Here is a 23,616-nt window from a genome sequence, read left to right on the forward strand (position 1 = left end):
ATGCGAGGGTTGTGCCCGACCATCTCATGAATTAGACTGTTCATGAGTTTTTTTGTAACTCTTGGATTCTTCAACATATAACCACCGCCACAGGTGTGCCTTCCCACATATTCCTTTATCTTAAAAAGATCAATAGAACTACCAATGGCAATTGCTTGAAGCTTCCATGAACAACCTTTCACACTACATACGGCGGTGAATCTCTCAAGGTCATTCTTCTTCTTAATTACCTCATATCCAGTTCTCATGCAGTATTTTTGGCATGCTATACGTACGTCATCAACACCACCATAGAAGAATTGATCTGTATCATCAAAAATCTAATCCCAACCATCTGAAAAAAACACTCTTGGGGCTTCTTTACCTTCTTTCAAATAACTATTCTTTGCACTGACAACTAAGTCTGCATTACTGTCAACTTCCATACGCCTAGATGCGCCATTTGAAATTACATCCACGTCCAAATCAAAGAAAGCTGATTGCTTTGAAGAATGTAATGCAGAGATGCCCTGGAGTGTTACATCGGCAAGAATAGGAACTATTGCTTGATTCTGGAAATAGTTAACCAGAATAGTCGATGGAGTCAACCAGCTCCACATATTACAGATGCAAAATTTCAAATCCTCTAAAGTTGAAAACGATGTAACCTCATATGCAAAATGATATTGCTTATGGTATACATGAGAATAGATGGAGAAGTCTGGTTTGGGAGCAACGTCATACATGTTAACCCTGTAAAAAATGACATGTACTGAGATGAAACAAAAAGAGTCTTTGTATTGACATGTACTGACTCATATTGATATGTATTGGCATCTACTGCAGGATGAAAAAAGAGCATGCTATATGCAGGACGTATTGACATGTACTGATTCATATTCATATGTATTGGCATCTACTGCATAATGAAAAGAGAGCACGCTATATGCAGTACGTATTAGTAATACATACTACACGATCTGTCTAGTGAAAACTAAACAGAACAGCAGCAGAAAAACGTAGAAAATACAAAAAAATCAGATTACAAAAAACAGAACAGAAATCATAAAAAGAAATCATACCTTGTTCGAATCTGGGATAAACCTAATTCGAAGCTCAAATACCTAATTGAAACACACAAAAATCACGAAAATTACTTAAAAAACGAACGGAAATTACTTCGAAACTGAATTGACATTGTAAATCATCATAAAACAGAAATCATAAAACGAAATCATAAAAAGATAACAATGTACATCATATACAATTATCCTGATAGAAATCGGATCAGAATAAACCTAATTATTCATCAAGATTTCTAGAACAGCAGCAAAAGAGGATGATTGAAAGGATAAATACCTTGGTTCGAAGCTCAGATGACCTAATTCGAAACTCAGAAGAACCTAATTCGAAGCTCGGATGATTGAAAAACAGTACCAGAAATTGATTCTATCCAAAACGCAGAGTGAGAGAAACCGATCTGAGAAGAAAAAAAGAGGAAAGAAACTGACTTGGTTTTATGTTCGTCACTTTGAGTTGCAGAAGGGTATGTTGGGAATATTTGAAAACTGGTCTTGTGTAAACCGCACGTGGATGGACTAGGGGGTAAAGTTTCTGGTCCAAAAACATGTTTTTGGACCAGAGGATAAATCAATTCTGGCAGTGGACTAGCCAGTAACCAATTCCCTCATTCCTGGACTAGCCAGTAATTCCTAGATATGTCCCAGGGGTTAGTCCACGAATGAGTTTGGGGGAGTTTAATGTATTTTGAATCTTGGGGATTTTGAGGGAGTGTAAGAGAGTGTGGGGAGTTTGAGAGAGTTTGGTGTTTTGAGTGTGGGGAGTTTGAGAGACTCTCCAGAAATCTCTACTTTTTTGAGAGATTTGGAGTGAGGAAAAATACACTATAAACTCCCCAGAACTCTCCCAAAAACACCAACTCCCTAACATTCTAATTTTAACGACTGACAGGGAGTTTGAGAGTTTCTTTCAAACTCCCCCACAACTAACAGAATTTTTTAGGAAGTTTGTGAGACTCTTCTAAACTCTCCCACGTAACAGAGATTTCGAGAGACTCCTTCTCATCCAATTCCCTGAGGACTAACACCCTAGTCATCTCATATCTCTCTCTTTCTCATCTCTAGTTCTCTACTAGTCTTTCTTCTTCCGGCTTTATATAAACAACTCTCTCTCATTTCTTTCCATCGTCTCTGGTCCTTTGTTTTATAACCCCCGCTCCGCTCCTCAAATCTCTGTCTCCATCTCTCTTCGTTTTCCCCCGCTAAGTGTTTAATCCTCTCTCTTCTCTCATTTTCTTCTGTCTATCTGCAACCCCACTACCACCAAAGGTTAAAGCTGATGAACCCATAAACACCCTTCACCTTTCCCTTTTACAGTCTCTTTTCCATAACCAAACCCAGAAGAGAAAAACCCATTTCTCATCTCATCTCTCCTTTCGTTTTTCCCCTTTTGTTTTTGTGTGTGTTTAATTAGGGGTTTTCCCTCATGTGGCAATCGTGGGGGAAATCACCGGGTGGAGGAAGGGTACAACATTCAGCATCGAGAAGAAATTTTTCATGTTCGTCGTTTAAAGATATTGAGAATCTATGTAAAAATACAGAAGCAACAGATCAACAGCACTACCAACAACAAAATCCTCATCAATTAAAAACCAAATCAGCATCTGTATTTCACAGAGTTCGTAAAGTTACATCAATCTTACGTTCATGGTCGACACCGTTACAACATCAGGATATCATCTGTTTACCAGATTCAGAACAAAAGATTGTAATCTATTTCACAAGTCTTCGTGTAGTTAGAAAAACATTTGAAGATTGTAGAAGCGTTAGATTGATTTTTAAAGGTCTTAGAGTATCAATCGATGAAAGAGATCTATCCATGGATGGTACATTTTTAGAAGAATTAAAGGGTATTTTTGGTAAGAAATTAACATTGCCTAGGGTTTTCATCGGTGGGAGATATATTGGTGGAGCTGAAGAGATTAAACAACTACATGAGAATGGTGAATTGAAGAAGATTATTGAAGGGTATCCAGTTCTTGAATCTGGGGTTTGTGAGTGTTGCGGTGGTTATAGATTTCTTCTTTGTAATCAATGTGATGGTAGTCATAAATGTTATACAGAGAACAAAGGAGGTGGTGGGTTTCGCAGCTGTTCATCTTGCAATGAGAACGGTCTCATCAAATGCTCTTACTGTTCTTCGGTATCTCTGTGATACACTGAATCAAAACTTTAAGGATTATCAAACTAGGGGTAATATTGTCATTTTATCTTTCCTCTTTTTTCATTAAATTCTAACATTTATGTATGAGATGAGAGGGAGTTTAACTTGATCTTTTGATTTTTTTTTTAGGATTTTCATAATATGTATCCAGTTCTATTTCTTCTTGGTTTATGAATTTGAATATGGATTGTCTGGTAGAGAAGAAGAAACTTGACATTTTTCTTTTTTATATAATTTTGATTAATTGAAATAGGAAATTATCAATCGATTATGTGTATAGTTATTAGATCTTGATATATTTTCTCACATGTAAGGTTTTGTGATTAAGTTCTTGAATAATTGTATTAACATGCCTGATGTGATTTCCATTTTCTAATAGATTTTGTGTAGTTAGTTAATAATGCTTTAAGAGGTCCCATTCCCATGTATGGACATTTTGTTGGCCATTATCAGAAATATTGCTCTCTGGCTCCTCCTTAATTTGCCTGACATTGTTTCTAGAAACTGCGACATGGCCGTGAATGCTGAATTCTTAGAGGCCCTGGAGTTCACATGCTTGGCAATTTCAGGGGCCAGTTAACTTGGCAAACATTCAGGTGGCCTGAGACAATTCAGATGGGTGTGACCTTAGTTTATGTTTTGTCGACTTGTGACTCTCAAAAACATGGGATGTGGTGGATGCCCCACACCTGAAATGTTGCTTCTTAGTTTGGAAGACAAAATTATGAGGAAAAAAAAAGGTGTGGGCACGTGAAGAGTTGTTATATGAATGCGATGAGACTGGGGAAAAGAAGAAGCTCATGGGTTTTTGTTTGTTAAGTTTTGTTTTGTCAGTATATAACGTTGGTGTTAGTAGTGTGTTACCTGTCTGTCTCTGGGTCCAGCACATATGGAGTGGATTACAGATAAAGTCATCGATCCGATAGCGGGAGGGGTTGTGGGCTAGGATTTGTTGACGGTGGTGGGGCGACGACCTTGACCAAGTATCCGAAGTTGGACGACGTTGCGTCTGGTTTAGGAATCGGATATTCGGATGGTTAGGTGGTGTTTAATTCCCAACTACGGTGTTTTTGTGCCGCTGTCTGAGACTTTAAGTTGCATAGGATTAGCCATGTTTAGCAACAATTTGAAGATGGGATGATTTTCTTAAAGTCTAAAAGTGAATTAGTAGTGTACTTTCTGATATGTCATAATTTCAACCATGAAAGGGAGGTGTGATTAGGTAGGGTAATTATGGAGATTAATTCTACCAGTACTCATTATAATGAAGGAAAGGGAAGGGATGATTACCAACTAATATTGCTATAAGTAAGTAAGTTGGATTTCACATGGGGGTTGTCTAAAATAGGATTTTGGATTCCTTAAAAAGGTACTTTTTGGTGTTCTAGTTGTGCTCCCAATTACAGACCACATGCTTCTGCAGATGTGATTTCTCAACTTAATTTTGTTGTTTTGAACAAATCAGGGTGTTATAGCTGTTCATTAGGTCGTTTCATGTGAGCATCTCCAGGCTATTTCATGTGTGCAACTTGCTAACAAATAAAATACACTGAACGCTGGCGCAACAAGAATAAGCTTAAATTAGACGCGTTATCAATTGCCAAAATTTACCGACTTTTCATGGAGCGGTTTTAAACGTTCGGGTAAAAGTAGATTCCAACAGCCTGAAACGTAGTAAAATGTTGGGTAAAATCATCTACTTCTCTGCCATGAGTCAAGTAGAAGAAGACAGATAGGTCAATTAGTGTGTGCTCTGCCATGAGTCAAGTGGAACAAGACAGATAGGTCTATTGATGTGTACCTGTTTACATTATGTGGAACCTGTTTCTTGGCTATCAGACGTATGTATGCTAAGACCAAATGGGGAATCAAAAGTCAAGAACATACAAAGACATTAAAATCCAGTTGTAACAGGATGTGAGAAGTTTGGGAAACCTCACAAAATAGAGTTCAGCGCTCTTTCACTGTGTACTGTCCCTCACCACATGATTGAATTCCGAGGCTTTTGTTCTTCGTTCTTCGGTTCCATTATGTTTTATGGGCTTGGCAATGCTTGGATTATAACTCGTTTCCATGAGGACGGATAATCGGATATGCATATGCTGCTTCTTCTTTTTGTTTGTTTTGATGGGAAGGACATGCTGCTTTACATGTGATCCGTTTGACTCGATGACGACTCTTAATTTCCCGTGTTATAAAATTGCAAAAAAACAAAAGAAAAGAAAAAGATATTTTTCTAATTTCACAAATGTGCTACAAGCTTCACTTCAACGGTAGTGAGATAGTGAAATTGTATCTTAATAAAGTATCACATTTTCAATTTCATATTTAAGAAAGTGCCACCGTTTTATTCAGAATTTATTAAATATTATACTTTGATCTTTTCCATCATGATGGTTAACTGTCCTTAGTGCAAACATTTCATTAAATCGCCCATACAAAATATCATTCAAGCCCCTGAATCAGTTAATTGGTAATGAGTTAACCGGTGATTACGTTGAGAGTTAACTCATGACTCGGCGCATGTGAAAAAAACGTGCAACATCTGGTAACAGTCTGAATACACGAGGCATGAATCCGAGGAAAAAAATCGACGACCCATATTTCACCCCTATCATAACAGTTTTATTCATCATCTTCAAGTTGTATATATAACACTGAAGAGCCCTAAATTTTCTTCACCCAAATTGCTTCAAAAGTTCAACAAATTTTCTACAACTAGCTTTTCGGTTACACATAAAAATGAGCAAAAGGGTGAAAAACTCTCCATGTAGTAATAGTTGCAGTAGCAGCAACAACAACAAAATTAAAGAGCAAACAACCCTAAATCTATGTTCAACGTGTGGACAAGGAATCCATGAGCCTAAGGTTTGTCCCTGGATGTATTCTAGATGCAAACAAGTACCTTTTAATGGTATAAGAGAACTACTAAGATCAAACACAAGTGAAACAGATGGAGAAATGTTCTTAAAGTGTTCGAATCCTACCTGCACCTACTTTGAATGGTTTGATTCTGCTATTGATCCAGTCAAATTCAAAAATATCAAGCTACCAAAAGAGAATTGTTGTTATACGTGGAGAAGAAAACCATTGTTACAAAGAGTGCTCACCGCATAAGCAAGAACACTACAAAGATCACTTCAAATCAACAATGCATCCGAGAATATGCAAAAATGATCACAACAAGAACATTGCTTCCCTGATCTGCACAAATTGTGAAGCTATTAGATGGGTTTTAGATCACGTTTGAATAGATGCAAAAAACAGGGTTATCTATTCGAGTTTCCATTTCAATGCTATACCTAATGAACTTGAAAAAACTCTTATCATGTAATCTGAAAACTACTTTAGCTAATAATAGCATTTCCATTCATATTGAAGTCAGATCATAATATTTTATCATCAAAACCCATCAAAATAAAATTGATTTCTGGTACATGTATGGGCTGTCGTAGGCACAACAAATTAATAAATATATTTCCCACTAATTAACTGGTAATATAGAGGTAGTAAGAGATCGTTCCCACAAAGAGTTGTGTAATTGATAGGTTATTTGCATTAGAAAAACAAAGTAAATAACAAAGGGGGGTTTTGGCTTTAAGATTAATAAAAAGATAATAATAAAAGAAAGATGATCAAGGAATCCTTTGTCGTTACCAAGCGATAACTGGATTAATATACTTATCTATTGTTCATAAGCACCATTCATCACCAACCGTAGAATAACTACTAGCTCAGTGTTATCCCAAAACTCCTTTTACCACGGATACGGAAGCTCTCCAATAGCAGATTCTATTCAACTGAACCACCAAGTAGTAGCTCACTCAAGGTGTAATCCAATCGAACGCTTTAAGCTTTATGAATTAGGTTGATCCCAATAGTAAACTCTTAGCTCAAGGTTTACTTGCTAGTGTTATCTTCACACACGATTGCTACACAGAATCCTTATGTAAGGTCTCGCGATTTCTACTTGTGTAGAGAGTTAATCGACGATTACTTATCTCATAACTTCCGCTATCAATAGAACAATCAATATACTTATCTAGTAGGCCACCCAAATCAATATAAGAATCACTCATAAATCCTAGAAATGGTAAAGACAAACGATGATGATAAAAACTCTCAATAGATTTTTATTATTAATGAAGCTTCTCTCTTAGAACATTGAATTCATCCTTAATCAACAAAGGATTTAGCTACTCATATTACAAAGAAGATGATAATGGTGGTTTCCCCTTAAAGGGGTAAACCCTAGGTTTTTGATGTAAAACTTGTGATATAAGTCGATGATATTACATAACCTAATACCTTTTTATAGGTTTACATTGCTTGATCACCAAGTATTTAGTTCGGTTCAAGAACCCGACCCGAAATAACGAAATAACAACCCCAAACGTGCCCTTAGGCCTTCCAAGGTGTTAATATAGGTTTTACACTTGCTAAGTTCGCGAACCCAGTCCGTGAACTTTAAAATCCAGCATAAATTTTCGGAATTAAGTCTGCGAACCCGGTATGCGAACCTAATTCGCGGACTTCACTGTCTTCATATTCAATAAAAGTTTATTTTAGCCACAACTTCTTCATCCGAACTCGGAATGACCTCATTCTTTTTGCATTCTTTTTATCTTTAAATTCTATTCAAGATGATGATGAGAAATCCTTAATTTGAATGATTTAAGATCGGTCTTTGGCCCGTCTCTTGATTTTGAGCGTTTTGCTCCTTTTCGTCGCACTTCTTCAACTTCTCTTGGACTTGGGCACTTGGATACTTGGAATACTTATCTCCCTAGATATTTTCAGCAATTTGTAGCTCATTTTTGGATGATTCTCCTAATTGAGACAAATAAGAGAACACAAGAGTAATAATACGAATATATGCAAGAATAATAACTAAAACAAGTATGGAATGAATACTAAATTCATATGAATTATGCACTTATCAGTACATATACATGTACATACTAGAATCAGTGTCTAAAGCAACAAAAAATAAACCCAACCAAACCTGCATGTTTGTCCATAAACATATCCAACACACATACACACACACGCATGCACGCACACACACGCGCGCGCGCGCGCGCGCACACACACACACACTTCTTAGCCTTGCTTTGTTTTCAATTTGTGAAAGAAAAATGTTGACTCACAGATCCAACACTAGCAAAGGTATGACTGAAAATTTGAGACTTCTATTGATCCATGAGTGTTATGTCCTGCTAGTGGTCTCCCATAGTTGCTAGGTCATGCATATGAGTCACCAACAAATGATGTTGTACCTCTATCTTTGTTCACCTTTGCTTTACCCCTTGCACTGCTAGTTTCAGGTTGATCTCTACTAGTGAAGGTGTAGTTTGCAGCATCATACTCAGTGCTTGGCTTGAATCCAGTTGGATTTTTACCAACATCACTACAAACACAGGTTCCCTTGTTGTGACCACTAGGAGATCCACAAATTTCACACTTATTTTTATTCACCATCGTTTCAGGTTCATCATTATTTCTCTTCCTCTTCTTTGTTGGTCCTCCAGCTTTTCTTTGATGAGGAGGGGGTTTAATATTAATGCCCATGTGAGGCTGCCAGAAGAAGAGAAAACAAAGTTAAAGTAATGAAACCCTGAAGCATTTGTTACTTATAAATAGGGAATCTATAAAAATAAGGATATAATAACTTAAAAAGTAAATGTATCACATTCAATAAAGTTTATAAATGCACCTTACCTTCCCATACCCATTCAACTATGTCTTATACTAGAATTCCGTTACAAGATATTCATATAAACCTTCACGTGTTTTAAAAGTTTTTTTTCCATTTATCTCCTTCACGAATATGATATTGTGCAGATCAAGTTTAGTGAACACCTTGGAACCAACATGTATATCAATCATATTACCTAATCTTGGAATTGAAATTGGAAATCTGTACGGAATTGTGATCTAATTTAAATCTCTACAATCAATACACAGTCTCCATCCCCCATCTTTCTTATCAGCTAAAAAGTTTGGAATAACACAAGGGATCTTGCTTAGTACGATCAAACCCTTTTACCAATAAACCATCTACTTTTCGCTGCAAAATTTCATATATTTTGGGTCTCAATCGATAATGCGCATGATTTGGAGGAGAGGTTCCTAGAATAAAATCTATTTAATGTTTTAGATCACGTAAAAGGAATTAACAATTGGGTAGCTCATTAGTAAATAAGAATCAAAAATTTTAGAGCAACAGTTGCATCTTTTCCAAAAATATTATCATGGGTTTAAAGTCTTCATGAGAATTGAGTGTATGTGTGTGTACTTTTTTTTGATAGTAGAAGTTACTAAAACACTACTCTTTTTATCATTGAGTTCTTTGTAAATTGTAGTAGATTTAGAAGGAATTAAATTCTTTCTTTTCCATCGTGAAAGAAGTATGTGTGTTATCTCGTAATAATTGTAAACTGCTCGAATATCATAATGCCCAAGTCTTCATTGAGAAGAAGCATAAAAGTCATGTTGATAAAATCACACATAACTGAGTCTTCATACCCAGCAAAAGTTCACGACACATTGATGTGTAATATCCTGATAAGTAAATCCATTAACCCAACCAATTGAATAAGGATTAGGATGTGGAGTAACTGGTGGTCTCAATTTCTTTCCTCAGATCCATTTTTTCTCCCCTTCTAACAAAAATCCTCCAACAAGGTGCTAAAATTTATGCGTGGAGTTTTTAACTAGATCCTTATTTATGGGGTTTTATATATGTGGCAAAAATAACAATGTTTTGCTCATAAACCATTTCCAATGGCGTGGGTCTTATTTTAAGGGTTTGTTACTATGGATAAATAATAAATTTTTTTTATTTTTTCTATTGGTTTAGAAATTTTATTTAGAAATAATAATTAAAAAATAGCTAAAGAAATGACATGAAGATCATTCAAAAGGTCTAGATAAGACTTTCTCTAAGACCTTTGTATTTATTTTGACACTCCTCCTACATTTTAGGACCTACTGAATGAAGATGAATTTGATTTAAATGAGGGTCTAGAATCCTATGTGTCACAGAATTATAAAATTCTCACCTTTTGTTGGATATGTTCTTAGAGACGGAGGAAGTAGAATCTTAACATAGGATTGTATAAAACTCTTTTCTTAACATAGGATTATATATAACTCATTGAGCAAAACAATACTCTCTCTCTCACCTGTTTTTCAAGTGCCCATCTAATACCACCCTCTGGGGTGGAGTTTCCCAAAATAGGGACCTGAAAACCAATACCAGATTTTTAATACCGTTATTTTTACCGTTATATCTCTGCAAACCAACCTGATTGACCGGAATATGATCGTGAACAACAAAAAAAGTCCCAAATTTTGATACAAACCAAAAACCATACTTGCTGGATGTTTAATCCTTAAGTCTCTTCCATCCAAGCAAATGTTCTACAACTTTTTCGACCTCTTTTAAGCCTTCGTTATTAAAATTCCCGCAACTCTCTCTTTCTCTTTTTCTTAGCTCCAGCGAAGTTTTTGTACACCATTTGAAACTAGCAGACACCTAGACTCAAAGTTACCAAGACACTAGAAACAAAAGAATCTCAAAAAAAGACATAAAAGATCCATAGAAGATACAAGGAAGACTCAAAGACACCTCTCTGGAACTAAGACACCATTATTCCTTGTTCGATAAGACCCTGTTTATCGTTGCTTAATAAGACTATGCCTTATCCTTGTCTTTGCTATTCCCTGACATCTATTTCTCCCTTTCATGGAAAAAATCGTAAAGAGGAAATCAAATTTTTTTCCGAGTCTTTTTTTTTTTGATTGCTTGGAAGCTTTGTGAAAGTTTTATGCAAAAGAATATTTCAAGTGAATAAAATCATCAGATTTGAGAAAATCTTAGGTTTATGCGGAGGGGATATTACCAAATAATTCTTTGACAAGAACATACTTTTTTCATCTTCCAGCCTTTTGACATGTTCAGAAACAGTCTTAATCTCAATGTTAGATGAGATTTTTAAGGCATTGTATTTATCAATAGCTGAGATTCTCAAAAGACCAGTCTTTTTTTATTGATGACTACTCTTTCTTAGCTTCTCTTCAAGAGTCTGGATCTTTAAAGAAGAATCACTCTTGAGAGATAGTAGCTCTGCTTTCAAAAGGGTTAGATCAAGGATAAGCAGATAATTTTTAGCTTGCACGAGATCTGAATTACTTATTTGCTTTGCGTCTTTTTCAAGTGCAAGGTTAAGTTTTTTTTTTTGCACAAGAGAGGAATTGTTCGCTTAATATTTTTAGCTGCGATGTTTTTATACTAATATTATCAATGGATCTTTCATCTTCAAGGAGAGATTTTTTTGGAGTCTGGATCATTGATTGTGAATATAGGGCTTAACTTAATCTCATCTTGAGAATATTCAGACATATATTTTCGAAAGAGCAAGTAGAACTTGTAGAAGAAGCATCTTTTAAACATTTGCTAAAATCAAATCCAGAGAGTGATTCACCAAACTCTTGTGATGCGTTACCTGAGTCTTTAGGCATTTATTTACCTTTCTAATACTCATATCTTATAGGTTAGGCCGCACCAAATACAAATTGTTAGATATTTTCGTGTTTGCCTGCTTGGATACCAATTGAAATGATGAGGGTACCAAGTACACCGTAATCTTTTCGATATCATCCTATAAGTCAGATACCTTGTGTGATCTACTATAGACCGAAACTGTCAAGAAGATATCAACCACAAGGTATTCATTTGGAATATAGTTTCTAGTTCGAAACTGAACCTTAAACTATAGACATCAACCCAAGTATTTGGGATTAACGTACAAGTGCAATTACTATAACTATAACCTAAACAGATTATAATGCAGAAAGTAAAGTAAAAACACACAACAAAATTTTGTTAACGAGGAAACCACAAATGCAGAAAAACCCTGGGACCTAGTCAAGTTTTGAATACACTCAGAATTAAGCCGTTATACAAATATACTACCAACTCCGTACAATTGAAACCAAGTAAAATACACTTAGTAACCTAATTTCCTCAATATCCTTGTGCCTACAACCAATCTTGCCAACATACGTGAACCTAAGATATAGTCCACTATCTTAAATTTATTCATCCTCTCTGAAGACTTTAAGAATCCAACCTTTTCGAATGTCTTCCAAACAGTAACGAAATAATCTATTTGGTAACCACTCTCCCATCTCAGGAAACGAATCAGAGATTTTTGTGATGACTGTGACAAAGGCTTTTCTGTTTAAACAAGTTAGCCAGATCGTTTCAAATAGAACTACCAGATTCAGATACTGAAGAGTACCACCAGATGATAGCTTGTCGATACAAATTACGATTAGTAATAACAAATCTATCAAAAGATAAACTAGATCTGGTCGGATCCCAGACGATCAAGTTTGTGCACAAAGCAATTCACAAAGATACGAAACTAATAAGAAAAATCTTCATGTCTTCAAATCTTCAATAGTCTTCGGTACCTGCACAATGAAAACTTGATTCCTGACTTATGAACGACCATGCATAGAACATAGTCTATTAACAATAGATGATCACAAGTCAACGTTAATCCCTTGATATAGTTTGAGTAACCTTATGTTAGAAGAGAAGACTCTCAAGAATAATCAAACTAGGTTCAATCAAGAGTTAACAACTGTTAGTCAATCAAATCAATAATTGAAAACTAAAATAACAATGCAGTTCTAGTTTCCCACCAAAGGTACTGGTAGGCGCCTCTTTATCCCAAAGAAGTCTTTATACTAGCGGACATAAGAGATATCGCGTGATTAGGTTACCCTTCTCTCCAAGATAGTATTACAAGAATGCTATTAGTCGGCTACACCAGAAACAACAAAGTTGAAGTTTTTCTGGCTCAGGATAAATTTGTAAGAAGAACAAACTTCACTATCTATAGACCAACGTAGTTTGGACACTAATGAATTTCCATAACCAAAAATAAATTCGGTTTTGTATAATTCCAACCAATATCCCACAGTACAACTGAAATCTTCGTGAACAAATTAATATTAGCTAGCACTTAACTAACACTCCTTCCGTTCTACTTTAGAATAAGGGTTTATGGTTAATTTTTGTTACGCATTACTTGATGGTTTTCATATTTTCCCATAAAACTACCAACAATACTCTAACATTTTATCTTGGAACTATCAGTTTTTTTTTAAAGTGCACTAATGGCAATTAATGTTAGAAGACTTTCCTTAAATGCATAGATGGAAAATTTACATATCTCTCTCCATTTCTTAATCTGCGTGAAAAATCTTAGACATCATCTAAAGTGAAATAGACGAAGTATATCTTTTCATAGATATGGTTTGATTGCTGGTAAAATAAAACATATTCTTTTCGAAAATCTCAAAAATTCTCCACTATTTTGGTATGGGTTCTCACCTTGAATATCAACGAATATCTTTGAACAATTAAGAAATAAGATTTCAGCAGTTGTACAAATCACTCATTAGGTCGACATATTGAACTTTCCTATTTTGTAAACCCAATTTCCAAATCACACAAACCCTAAAGTGTACGTGACTTAGAGAAATCAGTTTTTCCTATTGGGACCGGTTTTACCATGACTCCTAAAACAAGTTATGATTGGTTGTACCTTGACTCCCAATATAGTTAAGAATCAGTTCTACCTTGACTCCCAACATAAGCTAGGATTAGTTCTGCATTGATTCCATATATAAGTTAGGATAGGTCCAACCTTAAGATCTTCAATGAAAACCGAACCATTAATCCTTTTGATTTCCTTTTGACTATGAAAAAATTTCGTACGTGTACTTCCTTTAATTCATGTAACTATACACAGTTTTCCAGGTATGAATCAAATCTACATTCACTACACAATCTATTAATGAGTTACAAAGATTTTGTTTATGTCGAAATTATGAAGTTTAAAAGAAAAGCATTATACTTCGCAATTCATTATACCAATATAAAGCACTTGTGACTTTTGATATATTTCCCCTTTACACTTTGATCACAATATGATGATCAAGTCCAATATACCAGAGTTTCATATATATAACTTAACATGTTATTGTTTCAATCAAAAATGACTTGAAAGCTTACGATATAGAAATGGAAACAAGTCAAGTCATGTATTACTAACCTCAAGCAGAGGATGATGTTATAGTTGATGTCAATACGTCTTCGGAATCTTCAAGTCTTCAGATTAATACTTGAATGTTTCAACATTTTTTAGACTTCATAGTCTAACCTAACTAAGTCGAATCTAGTAATCTATTCAAGCGACTTATGGGTTTTGATACTATAATACGACAACCAATCTTAACATACCAATGCTTGATGGGTTAAACTGAGTAATGCTATAACACTTGGGAACCTGTACTAGGTTATACGACTTAAAAACTTCACTTGGGGATTCGTGAAGCCTGGTTAGACTATATCTTACCTGATAGTTTTTGAATCCGGATTTTGTTCTTATTGGTTATTGTACTTCCCGAACTATAGAGCAGGAACAAGATATATAGAAATTACAAAGTTCTCTTAGTCTCATATTGTATGAAAGATATATATCTAAACTCTTCTTATATTTATTTGCATTGTTCTTATGAGGTAGATTCGATTCGGCTTCTCTATAACTTTTGAAGAGAGTAAGCTATATTGTTACTGAATTTTGCTGAAATATCTTATTTTCTTGAGGATCATTCTACTACATTTATATTTTCATTACCTTGATTGAAACATATCTGAAGGAAATCAGTAAGCTTAATTGGACTATTAATCCCCCTTGTTGAAAACGTTATCAGATAGGTAATTTTTTCCGGGCATCTGTTTCCAATATAAGCAAATCTACATGTATAAACCATTTGTGATCCTGTAATAACAGCAGAGATATCATACTTTAACTCAAGTCCGGCTGTATGTATCAAGACCAAATTGCCATTGCACCCGATGGTCTCCAAGCTCTGGATAAGAGATTTTTGAGAATTGTGAGACCATATTCTGTCTTGTTGACTATTTTGGTAGCCAGAAATGATCCACATCAATCATAACAATCGTAAAATCTCCAGGGATCTCAATGACCCGCTTATCATCATGTTGGACGGAAAACATGGAGAAGGATTCGAACCCCGATATTACTATGCAAGACATTGGTTTTCAAGACCGACTCATTCAACCGCTCAGATCGACCCGCTAGATCTTTAAAGTGATAATGATTTGTGTTTGACGAAGAAGATGCCATTGTGGTTAATTGGTGAAAACTAAATAAGAATAATATCTTAAATATCATTGAAAAAATCAAGAGCAAGAAAAATGACAACAAAATGAATCATTAGACCAGAGTTTAAGAGTATTAATTGACTTATAAACTAAGAGTTGATAAAAGTTTCTCCTAAAAAACGAGAAGGAAATCATACAAAGAATGAGAAAAAACCGTCAATTTGATGAGAAGTGAGAATTTTCTCTTCTCATAAATAAAATTACTTGGTCTTTATCCGAAAATCGTTGTAGAAAAAAAATTACACAATCGTCTTTATTCTTAAAATTTTGTTGTAAGTTTATTACAAAATGCTTGAATTTTTTTCTTTTCAAACGTAGCTTAATTTTTTTTTTCTTAATCCGCTTAAATGGGGTTTAGTCCTAATGGTAAAATTTAATTGAGAATAGAAAAAAACAATTACTTATTATGACTTATTTATTTATTTATTTTTGTCTAAGGGATAGTTTAACTCTTGTTGGAATAACAATCCGTTGAAAATCAACATTAATTAAGATTCTAACATTCTCACTGGGAATAAGTATACTACCTTAAAGGAATTTTCCAGAGAAATGCAAAATTTCAGAGGTCATAGTAATTAGTAAAATGATTCAAGAACCTTATCAAAGAATAACTCCCTCCCACTCAAAAAACCAAGGACCAAAGATATTTATGCTTACAGTAAGCCTACTAGCGGTAAGCAGTTCTATAATGTAACCGAAGAATACTGGTGCACTAAGGCCTATTTCTATGCATATGCCAAAAAACATTATTTGACATACCACGTGGCATCATAAACGAGTTGCGCTATTATGGAAAAATCACTGAGCGACAGAGTGTATATTGATCATTATTATTAATAATGTTGCCGATATTATAACTATCGCTGGCGCCATCAAAACCATCGCGCGATATAGATAATAGCGCTGGCGATTATATGATTATCGATCAGTAGTTATTTTTCAACGGCTACTTTCCATGCAGGTTCCTATATATACACCTTTGTACTTCTCCAAGTTACTGACGCCTACTTCTACATATATTTCACCAATTTCTCTATCTCTATTCTCAATTTTAAATTTCATAATCATCAATGGCGAGATCCAATGAAGAGAGAAATGTTATTATGAATCGATATAGATTACAACAAGAAATGCATCAGAGGTGGTGATAGACACATTTATGTGTCTTATATTATCTCAATTGTATGTATTGTTAGTGCTCGATTTTGTATTTATTATGGCTTTTCATGTATTTGTAGGTGTTTTTGGAGAAATAAGCTTTTGCGGCGAAATTAGCTCGAAAATTAGCATTTGAACTCCGTAAAAAATTACTAAAGGTACAAAGAAGAAGTATTGTAGGCACCCAGGGAATACGCTGGAGGATGCACCCCATAAGAATTGCTAAAGGACCCCAGCAGTGGATAAGGGGCACCCATATTAAGGGGCACTCAAATTTCTATTCACACCCCAGCAGTGGATTAAGGGGACACCCTTCTTCTTCACGGTTTGAAATGGAATTTCGGCGGGAAAGATTTTTGTAGCCGAGAACAATATAGGGTTTGATTTTTAAGCGAATTTGAAAGAGATTCAATCGCCAAATAAGGTTGGACTGGACTTAATTTAGATAAACAGGGTTGGTATGATTGTTTGGATCGACAATTGGATTCTCGATAAACAAAGAGAAGAATAAAATTCACTTTGTTAGAATTCTTACTTGTCTATTTTTGGGAGTTTGGAAACTAATAGAATACGCGTATAAGGAAAGAAGAGAAATTCTCGTGACTTGGCCGAGAATAAAAACAGAAAGACATTCTCGGGATATTTTGACCTCTGTGGGATATATGTAAGGTGTTGAGGGGTCACAAAAAGTGTTATCGAGGGTTTGGGGAGCCAACAAAGGGCTCTGGTACGAAGAATAATAATTGCAGAGAATTTAGCTGCTGCTACTTCCAGAGAAGAAGAAGAACAATAACCGTCACCATTTCTTTCAATTTCTTTCAAATTTGTAATAGTTCTTCAAAAATTATTTTTGTTAGGCTTTTCTCTGCATCAGTGGGTTCTGAAATAGTGGATTTTGTAACAATTATATCTGTTACAGATTCGTTGTAATATTATTTTTCTTCAATAAAACACCTATTAAGCCATGAGTTATAATTTTCAGCGTGTTTTTGGCATGAGAAGCTAAACCCCAACACTAGGACGACGGAGGAAGCCATATTTCATGCGTGTGGTAATTATATTTAATTCTTTTACGACTTTTTGCATTAATTATTAATCGTTTTATGATTTTTCTTTATTTATTGTGATTTCGTTTGAAAATGTATGCTTGGTCTAAGTACTTTTGATGCGTCATGCTTGTGATATACAATCAATATTTTAGCTATCTACCTTGGAAAAGAATAAGAGCCAGTATTTATTATTTTTTGAGCTATAATTGTTTGGAATAAATATATGAATCGCATGAATGAGTTATATGGTGGAATCCTGAGTCTCAGTACCTCTCAATATTGTGACAATCTTGTGTATATATTTGTTAGAATTAGAATTTAAGTCTAGAATCGAGTCTACACAAGTCCGAGTGAACGACATCCTATTTACCACTATACAAAATCACATCAGGAGGTTGCAAGAACTTGACGGTGAGGAAGCTGAAGATAATAAACTAATCGACATTTTGATGTTAGTACATACGGGCCAAATACCTAGAGTTCCAGAGCCACAAAAAGTATTCTCGAGAAGATATACGTATAGAGGGAGGGAATTTTACCACCAGAAGCTGATGCACGATTATTTTCTTCCCAATTCCGTGTACTCTGATCAAGTTTTGCAAAGTCGATTCTGCATGCCTTGACATCTGGTGAAAAATAATATTGAAGAGATTTGTTGAGTAGAACCTCAATTTAATTATAAGTTTGATGCATTGAATATTAGAGGTCATAATCCTGAACAAAAAGTTACTTCGAATTTAAGGATTCTAGGTTATGGCAGACCAGCAGATGCGAGCGATTAGTACCTTCGTATGGATATAACAACATCATTCACTTACCTCTCATTATTTTGTGAAGTAATGATTAATCATTTTGGTCCAACATATTTACGAAAACCAACTGAGTAAGATGTTAGACAAATATTGAGAGAGAATGAGGAAAGGGGAACCGCCGCCGCCACAAACACCATCACAATAATGGACCACCACCACCAGTTTCAAATCACATGATTAACTTTAAAAAATTAGGTTTAACCTAAACAACTCCTAACATGAAATAACATTACCAACACAAACAGGTTATCTTCAAAGAAAAAACTCAAAACATTTAACCCAGATGAAGAAACGGATCGTAACTACAAGATCAAAAGAAAATAGAGAAAACAAATACTTACAGAAGAATAAGATTGGACTGGAATCGCAAAAGAGAGGGAGAGTCGAAGACACGTAGGAAACGTGAGTAAAAAGCGAAGTAAATGAAGTTGTAAGGCAAGTTTGGTATTGCTGTGAGATTTTGTAAAGCGCTTTTATGTTGTGCTTTGCAGTGTTGTGTTGTTGAAACAAAGTAGCTAAACGTTTGGTGAACTATAATATACAAAGTACTATGGAGTGGATATAGTTTAAATTTTGTTTAGTAAATTGTCATGTTATAGTTATGTCGGTGTGGCTAATGACAACAATAGGCATGCTTTCTTTTTATTTTAAATGGTATCTAATAATAATAATCTGCATTTTTGATTTTAATAGTAATTAAATAAATAAGATTGATAATTTCTTATTCTTATTTTATCGTTAAATATTTTTATTTTTTTCGAAGCATGAATATTATTATTCTAAAAAATGAAAATGTTTTTATTTTTGTATATTTTTGTATTATTATTTCTACTTTATATAAAAAAAAATTTAAAATCGCACCATGAAAATCTTTTAATTTCCTACTTTAAATCTTCTAATTTAAAATAATAGTATATATAAAAATATCTTTGGGTAAATATTGTCTATCAAGAATATATAGCACAGTTTGGATAACTTTGTGTATGTAAAGAGTGGTCCAGATTTACTCTCACAATAGATAAATCTACGGCTGTTATTCTCCTATAGAAAAGTCATAAAAGCAATTAGTTTAGAAGGACAAATTCTTTTTGGTACTGAAACGGTTCTATGCTCGAGCGGTGAAGAAACCCTAGCAACAAAAACCAAAAAGTGTATCAATCTTCTCCTTCTTTTCTTCATTCGGATCATAGTCGTTCGTAATGGATTCCCTAAAGCATTGAAAAATCTCTGCAATTATTCATGAGGTTCAACATCATAAATAAACTGTTAAACAAGGTTATTCCTGTTCTTTAAGTGCTAGATGATTCAATTAGGAAGTGAGTTATTTATTTATTTATTTATTATGGGTTTGTTTATGATTATGAGTATGATTTAAATTTCGATTTGGTGTTTTTATTCACAGGATTCCCACATTGGATGGTTTCGTGATGAATCTGACCCTGGGTTTAGAGATGTGCACACCACTGAAAGAACTGGTTGATCACAAGGATCTCAAATGAATCAAGTTTCTTTTGTGACTTCAGTTTTTGAGAAATTAAGTAGTGGTTTTAAATGTCTCGAAACTATGTTTCGCTGAAGGATTCAAATGGACGTCCTTACATCCTGAATCTATGTTTCTTTTTTATATTATTGCTCAATTTTCCATAATGGATGGTCATTCTATCTTTTTAATCTTGGATTTCAAAATTTAATCACCCATGAGCTGGCGTGAATCAATAAACCCTTTTATTAGGAATCTTTAAATAAATACAGCACGACATAAGCTAAGTGGTGTGAAAATGGGGTTGCACACAAAACTTGCAAGTATACAAGGCCAAGATTTATAGTATAGGGATGAGTAGGGGTTAGTCCACAGGGAGTGGGAGCATACAAGAAGTTTTCCTAAGCTAGCAATGGAGACAAGGCACTATGGCAGTTAGCAGTGATGGATGAAGGCAGTGAAACAAAGAACTAAAACAGTTAACAAAGCAAAGCAGTTAACACACGATGGCAGCACAGCAAAGATTAAATGGCAGAGGATATAAAATAACAATAGCAGGGAACCAAGGCTGTAAGCCAAGGGCAGGGGGAGTTTGTGCACTGATTTCAGTGCACAACAGCTACAAATTGCAAGAAAAACAGTGAAGGAAGGTAAATTTAGCAGGGAACAAAATAGAACTGAAATTAAGTGACAGTAAAAGGGATTGTGGCTAAGCTAAGGCCTAGTATCCACCTTTGTGTCCTAGCCAAGCAGTGTGATCCTAGGTTGAGTTGAAAATCCTATGCATACATCTAGAATGGGAGGAAAACTAATTTGCTCACTAGTTTGCCCCTAGCATTGACTGTCTTTTGACAGAACAATCAATCACAGGCACTATGAGCATCAATCTCTTCCCATTGCTCAATCAAAACAATGCATTAAGGCTCTAACCTAGCATTCTACTATCAGACAGTGCACTGAGGTTTCATCTAAACCTTAACACAATGAATTAGAACATAATGCAACTACTACTGAATTTAAACATAAACTTGAAATAAACTGGACTGAAATTGAAATTTGAATATAAACAGGACATGGAAAATAGCATTGAACTTGGAACAAAACAGGACAATTGAGGTCCTGGCTAGTCCAGACCTCTAGAGAGTGAAGCTGGCTAATCCAGACATAACCTTCATCCTCTACACTATGAGCTATTTATACTTCAAAAGCCCCAATAATTTACAAACCCTAAAATTAAAATTAGGTATTTTCAATTCCGAAATTGCTCACCAAATCCGCTGAATTGGTGGTGACCCATGCCTCTTCTCTTCTCTCTCGATCCTTCTCTGCCCTCAATTTCAATCTATAGCCTCATCTATTTCATCAACTCTTCACGCCTAGGGTTCCAGCGAGAAAAAGGGGTGATGGGCTGATGTAATAGATGGCTAGAGAGTAGGGGGATGTATAGGTGATTGAGACAGAGGAGTTGGTGGTAGAGATGGTGGTGACAGGAGCGATGGATGATGGAGTTGCAGTCGGGAAAGGTGGTAGCAGGTCGGGAGAAAGAAGAAGAAAGAAGGAGGAGAAATGATTTGGGTTAGGGTTCTCTCTTTTGGGGTATAGGGTAATTAATGTTTGGGTGTGAGGCAGTTTCATCAAATTTCGATGTCTTGCGATGCTTAGCCGTGGGGTGTGGAGATGAAGATTGATCTAACGGCTAAAAGTGAAGAGGCTGGCAGCGACCGTTGGATGCAGATATACAACGAAACTAACGGCGCCAGATGGAGTTAGGTGTTGTAGTGTTAGATAGGAGCTTCCGATTTCGATGAACGACGATGAAGAGACCATTGGATGATGAGATGGATCCAATCCGACGGCTGAAGATGGAGGCGGGTTTGGATATAGGAAATGGGTTTGGGTGAGGGTTTTGGGCCTTGGGTATGCCAAGCCCATATCTTCTTTAAGAACAATTCTTCCTTCTTGAGCCCATTCCTAGCTTTTTGGACTTGTGCGCACCATTCTTTGCGGCTTCCTTGCGTAATTTCTCCCGGCTTTTCACTACTTTTCTGCTCTTTTTGCTCCGCTATTCATCCAAACTTTATTTATTACCTAAAAATGCAAAATTAATTAATAAAAATATTTATTCTTGAAAACAATGAAAATACAGAATATGGGATAAAATGTAGAATTAATGCACAAAAGATGAGTTAAATGCCAAGAAAAATATAGAAATATGCACTTTTTAGCACTCATCAAATACCCCCAAACCTGAATTTTACTTGTCCTCAAGTAAAACAAAACTAAGGAAATCCTACCTATACCACTGTCGTGGTCTCTCGAATGCATTTAGCGTATGCACTAAGCCTTTTAAACCACTAAGTGTCCCTAGTGGACGAGTTAAGTCTCGTGAAGGTTTGCTTAGAACGTACCTACAAAGTTCTAGGTCAAAATATAAGCTCAGATTCCATCAAATGTGACATGTGCAAGTCAGTTTAAGCTCACAGCAAAATGGAGATGTCAATCTAGCTATCAAAGGCACAATCCTAGCACTGATAACAAAAACATGTGATAAGAGTGTAAAGTGTATCTACACATGTGTAAAGAAGACAGTTATGACTACTAATCACCAAGAGATAGTTTTCAGGCTAAGAACCGTCGAATCTAGCTAGCTGTCCGGACTTTACGAGAATTGTGAATGAGTAGGAGGTATTTCACAATCACTCCGTTGTACATCAATGGCATGCACCCTTCCTTGCTTAATAAAACAAAAAATGACTCTTTACATGACTCTTATTTACATTGACTACTCTCTTTTATTTTTGGAACAAGAGAGAATGGAATTGATAAATACTTGATTTTTTTGTATTTTTTGATTTTTTTTTTTTTTTTTTGAATATATACATCGTTTTTTTTTTTTTTTGAATTTTTTTTTGAATTTTTTTTTTTGAATTTTTTTTTTTGAATTTTTTTTTGAATTTTTTTTTTGAAAAAAGAAACACTTTTGATACATATACAAAAGGAAACAAAAGATTACATGACACTTTGCAAGAGGTATCCCTTTTTGATGCACCCAGTTAAATTCGATGGTTGTCTTTCTTAATGTAACCTCCACCTTCTATCCCAACCAACCAAAGAACAAGCTAGTCAAGTTTCGTTCAGTATTCTAAAGTGATTGGCAATCGTGACTTCCTATCAAACACCTTGAAGATCGAGGCCATACATGTATTGGTAGATCGTGCGCGGTGCAAGTTTCTTATCACTATGTGAAATGTGCTAGAATAAAGTGCCCAATCGTTCTAGACTAAGAACCCTACGTATAACATATATGCACAAATCAACTTTTCAAGGTAAATGAGCTCCATTTTTTATGATTTTTCATTTTTTAATTTTTTTTTTTTGAATTTTTTCGATTTTTCAAAAGAAGAAGGAGTTCGTTTTCAATTATGGCATATTATCGTGGTATCTACTCTATACCCCCAAACCTGAACTAAACATTGTCCTCAATGTTTCAAAGTATGGAAAGAATTATAAAACAAAATATGAAGAGGAACATGCTGAGTAGAGTAAAAGGAGAGAGAATACCCGATTGTACGGCGAAAGCTCGATTAAAACTCCGTTATTCAAGGCAAAAATCCATCATATTAG

The 23,616-nt window shown here is 35.1% G+C and overlaps 1 protein-coding gene across 1 annotated transcript; it reads left to right on the top strand.

Moving 5' to 3' along the window:
- Window positions 1–2,106: 2,106 nt before the first annotated feature.
- Window positions 2,107–3,418, top strand: LOC113338335 (uncharacterized protein At5g39865-like). The gene has a single exon (XM_026583777.1). The coding sequence runs from the start codon at window positions 2,485–2,487 to the stop codon at window positions 3,211–3,213; it is 729 nt and encodes a 242-aa protein (XP_026439562.1). The 5' UTR covers window positions 2,107–2,484; the 3' UTR covers window positions 3,214–3,418.
- The last annotated feature ends 20,198 nt before the right edge of the window (window positions 3,419–23,616 follow it).

The sequence above is a fragment of the Papaver somniferum genome, unplaced genomic scaffold (genome assembly GCF_003573695.1).
Source record: "Papaver somniferum cultivar HN1 unplaced genomic scaffold, ASM357369v1 unplaced-scaffold_19, whole genome shotgun sequence".
In the NCBI taxonomy this organism is placed as follows: Eukaryota; Viridiplantae; Streptophyta; class Magnoliopsida; order Ranunculales; family Papaveraceae; genus Papaver; species Papaver somniferum.

Coding starts and splice junctions, on each gene's coding strand:
- LOC113338335 (XM_026583777.1), top strand. CDS start 2,485: ATGTGGCAATCGTGGGGGAAATCACCGGGTGGAGGAAGGGTACAACAT.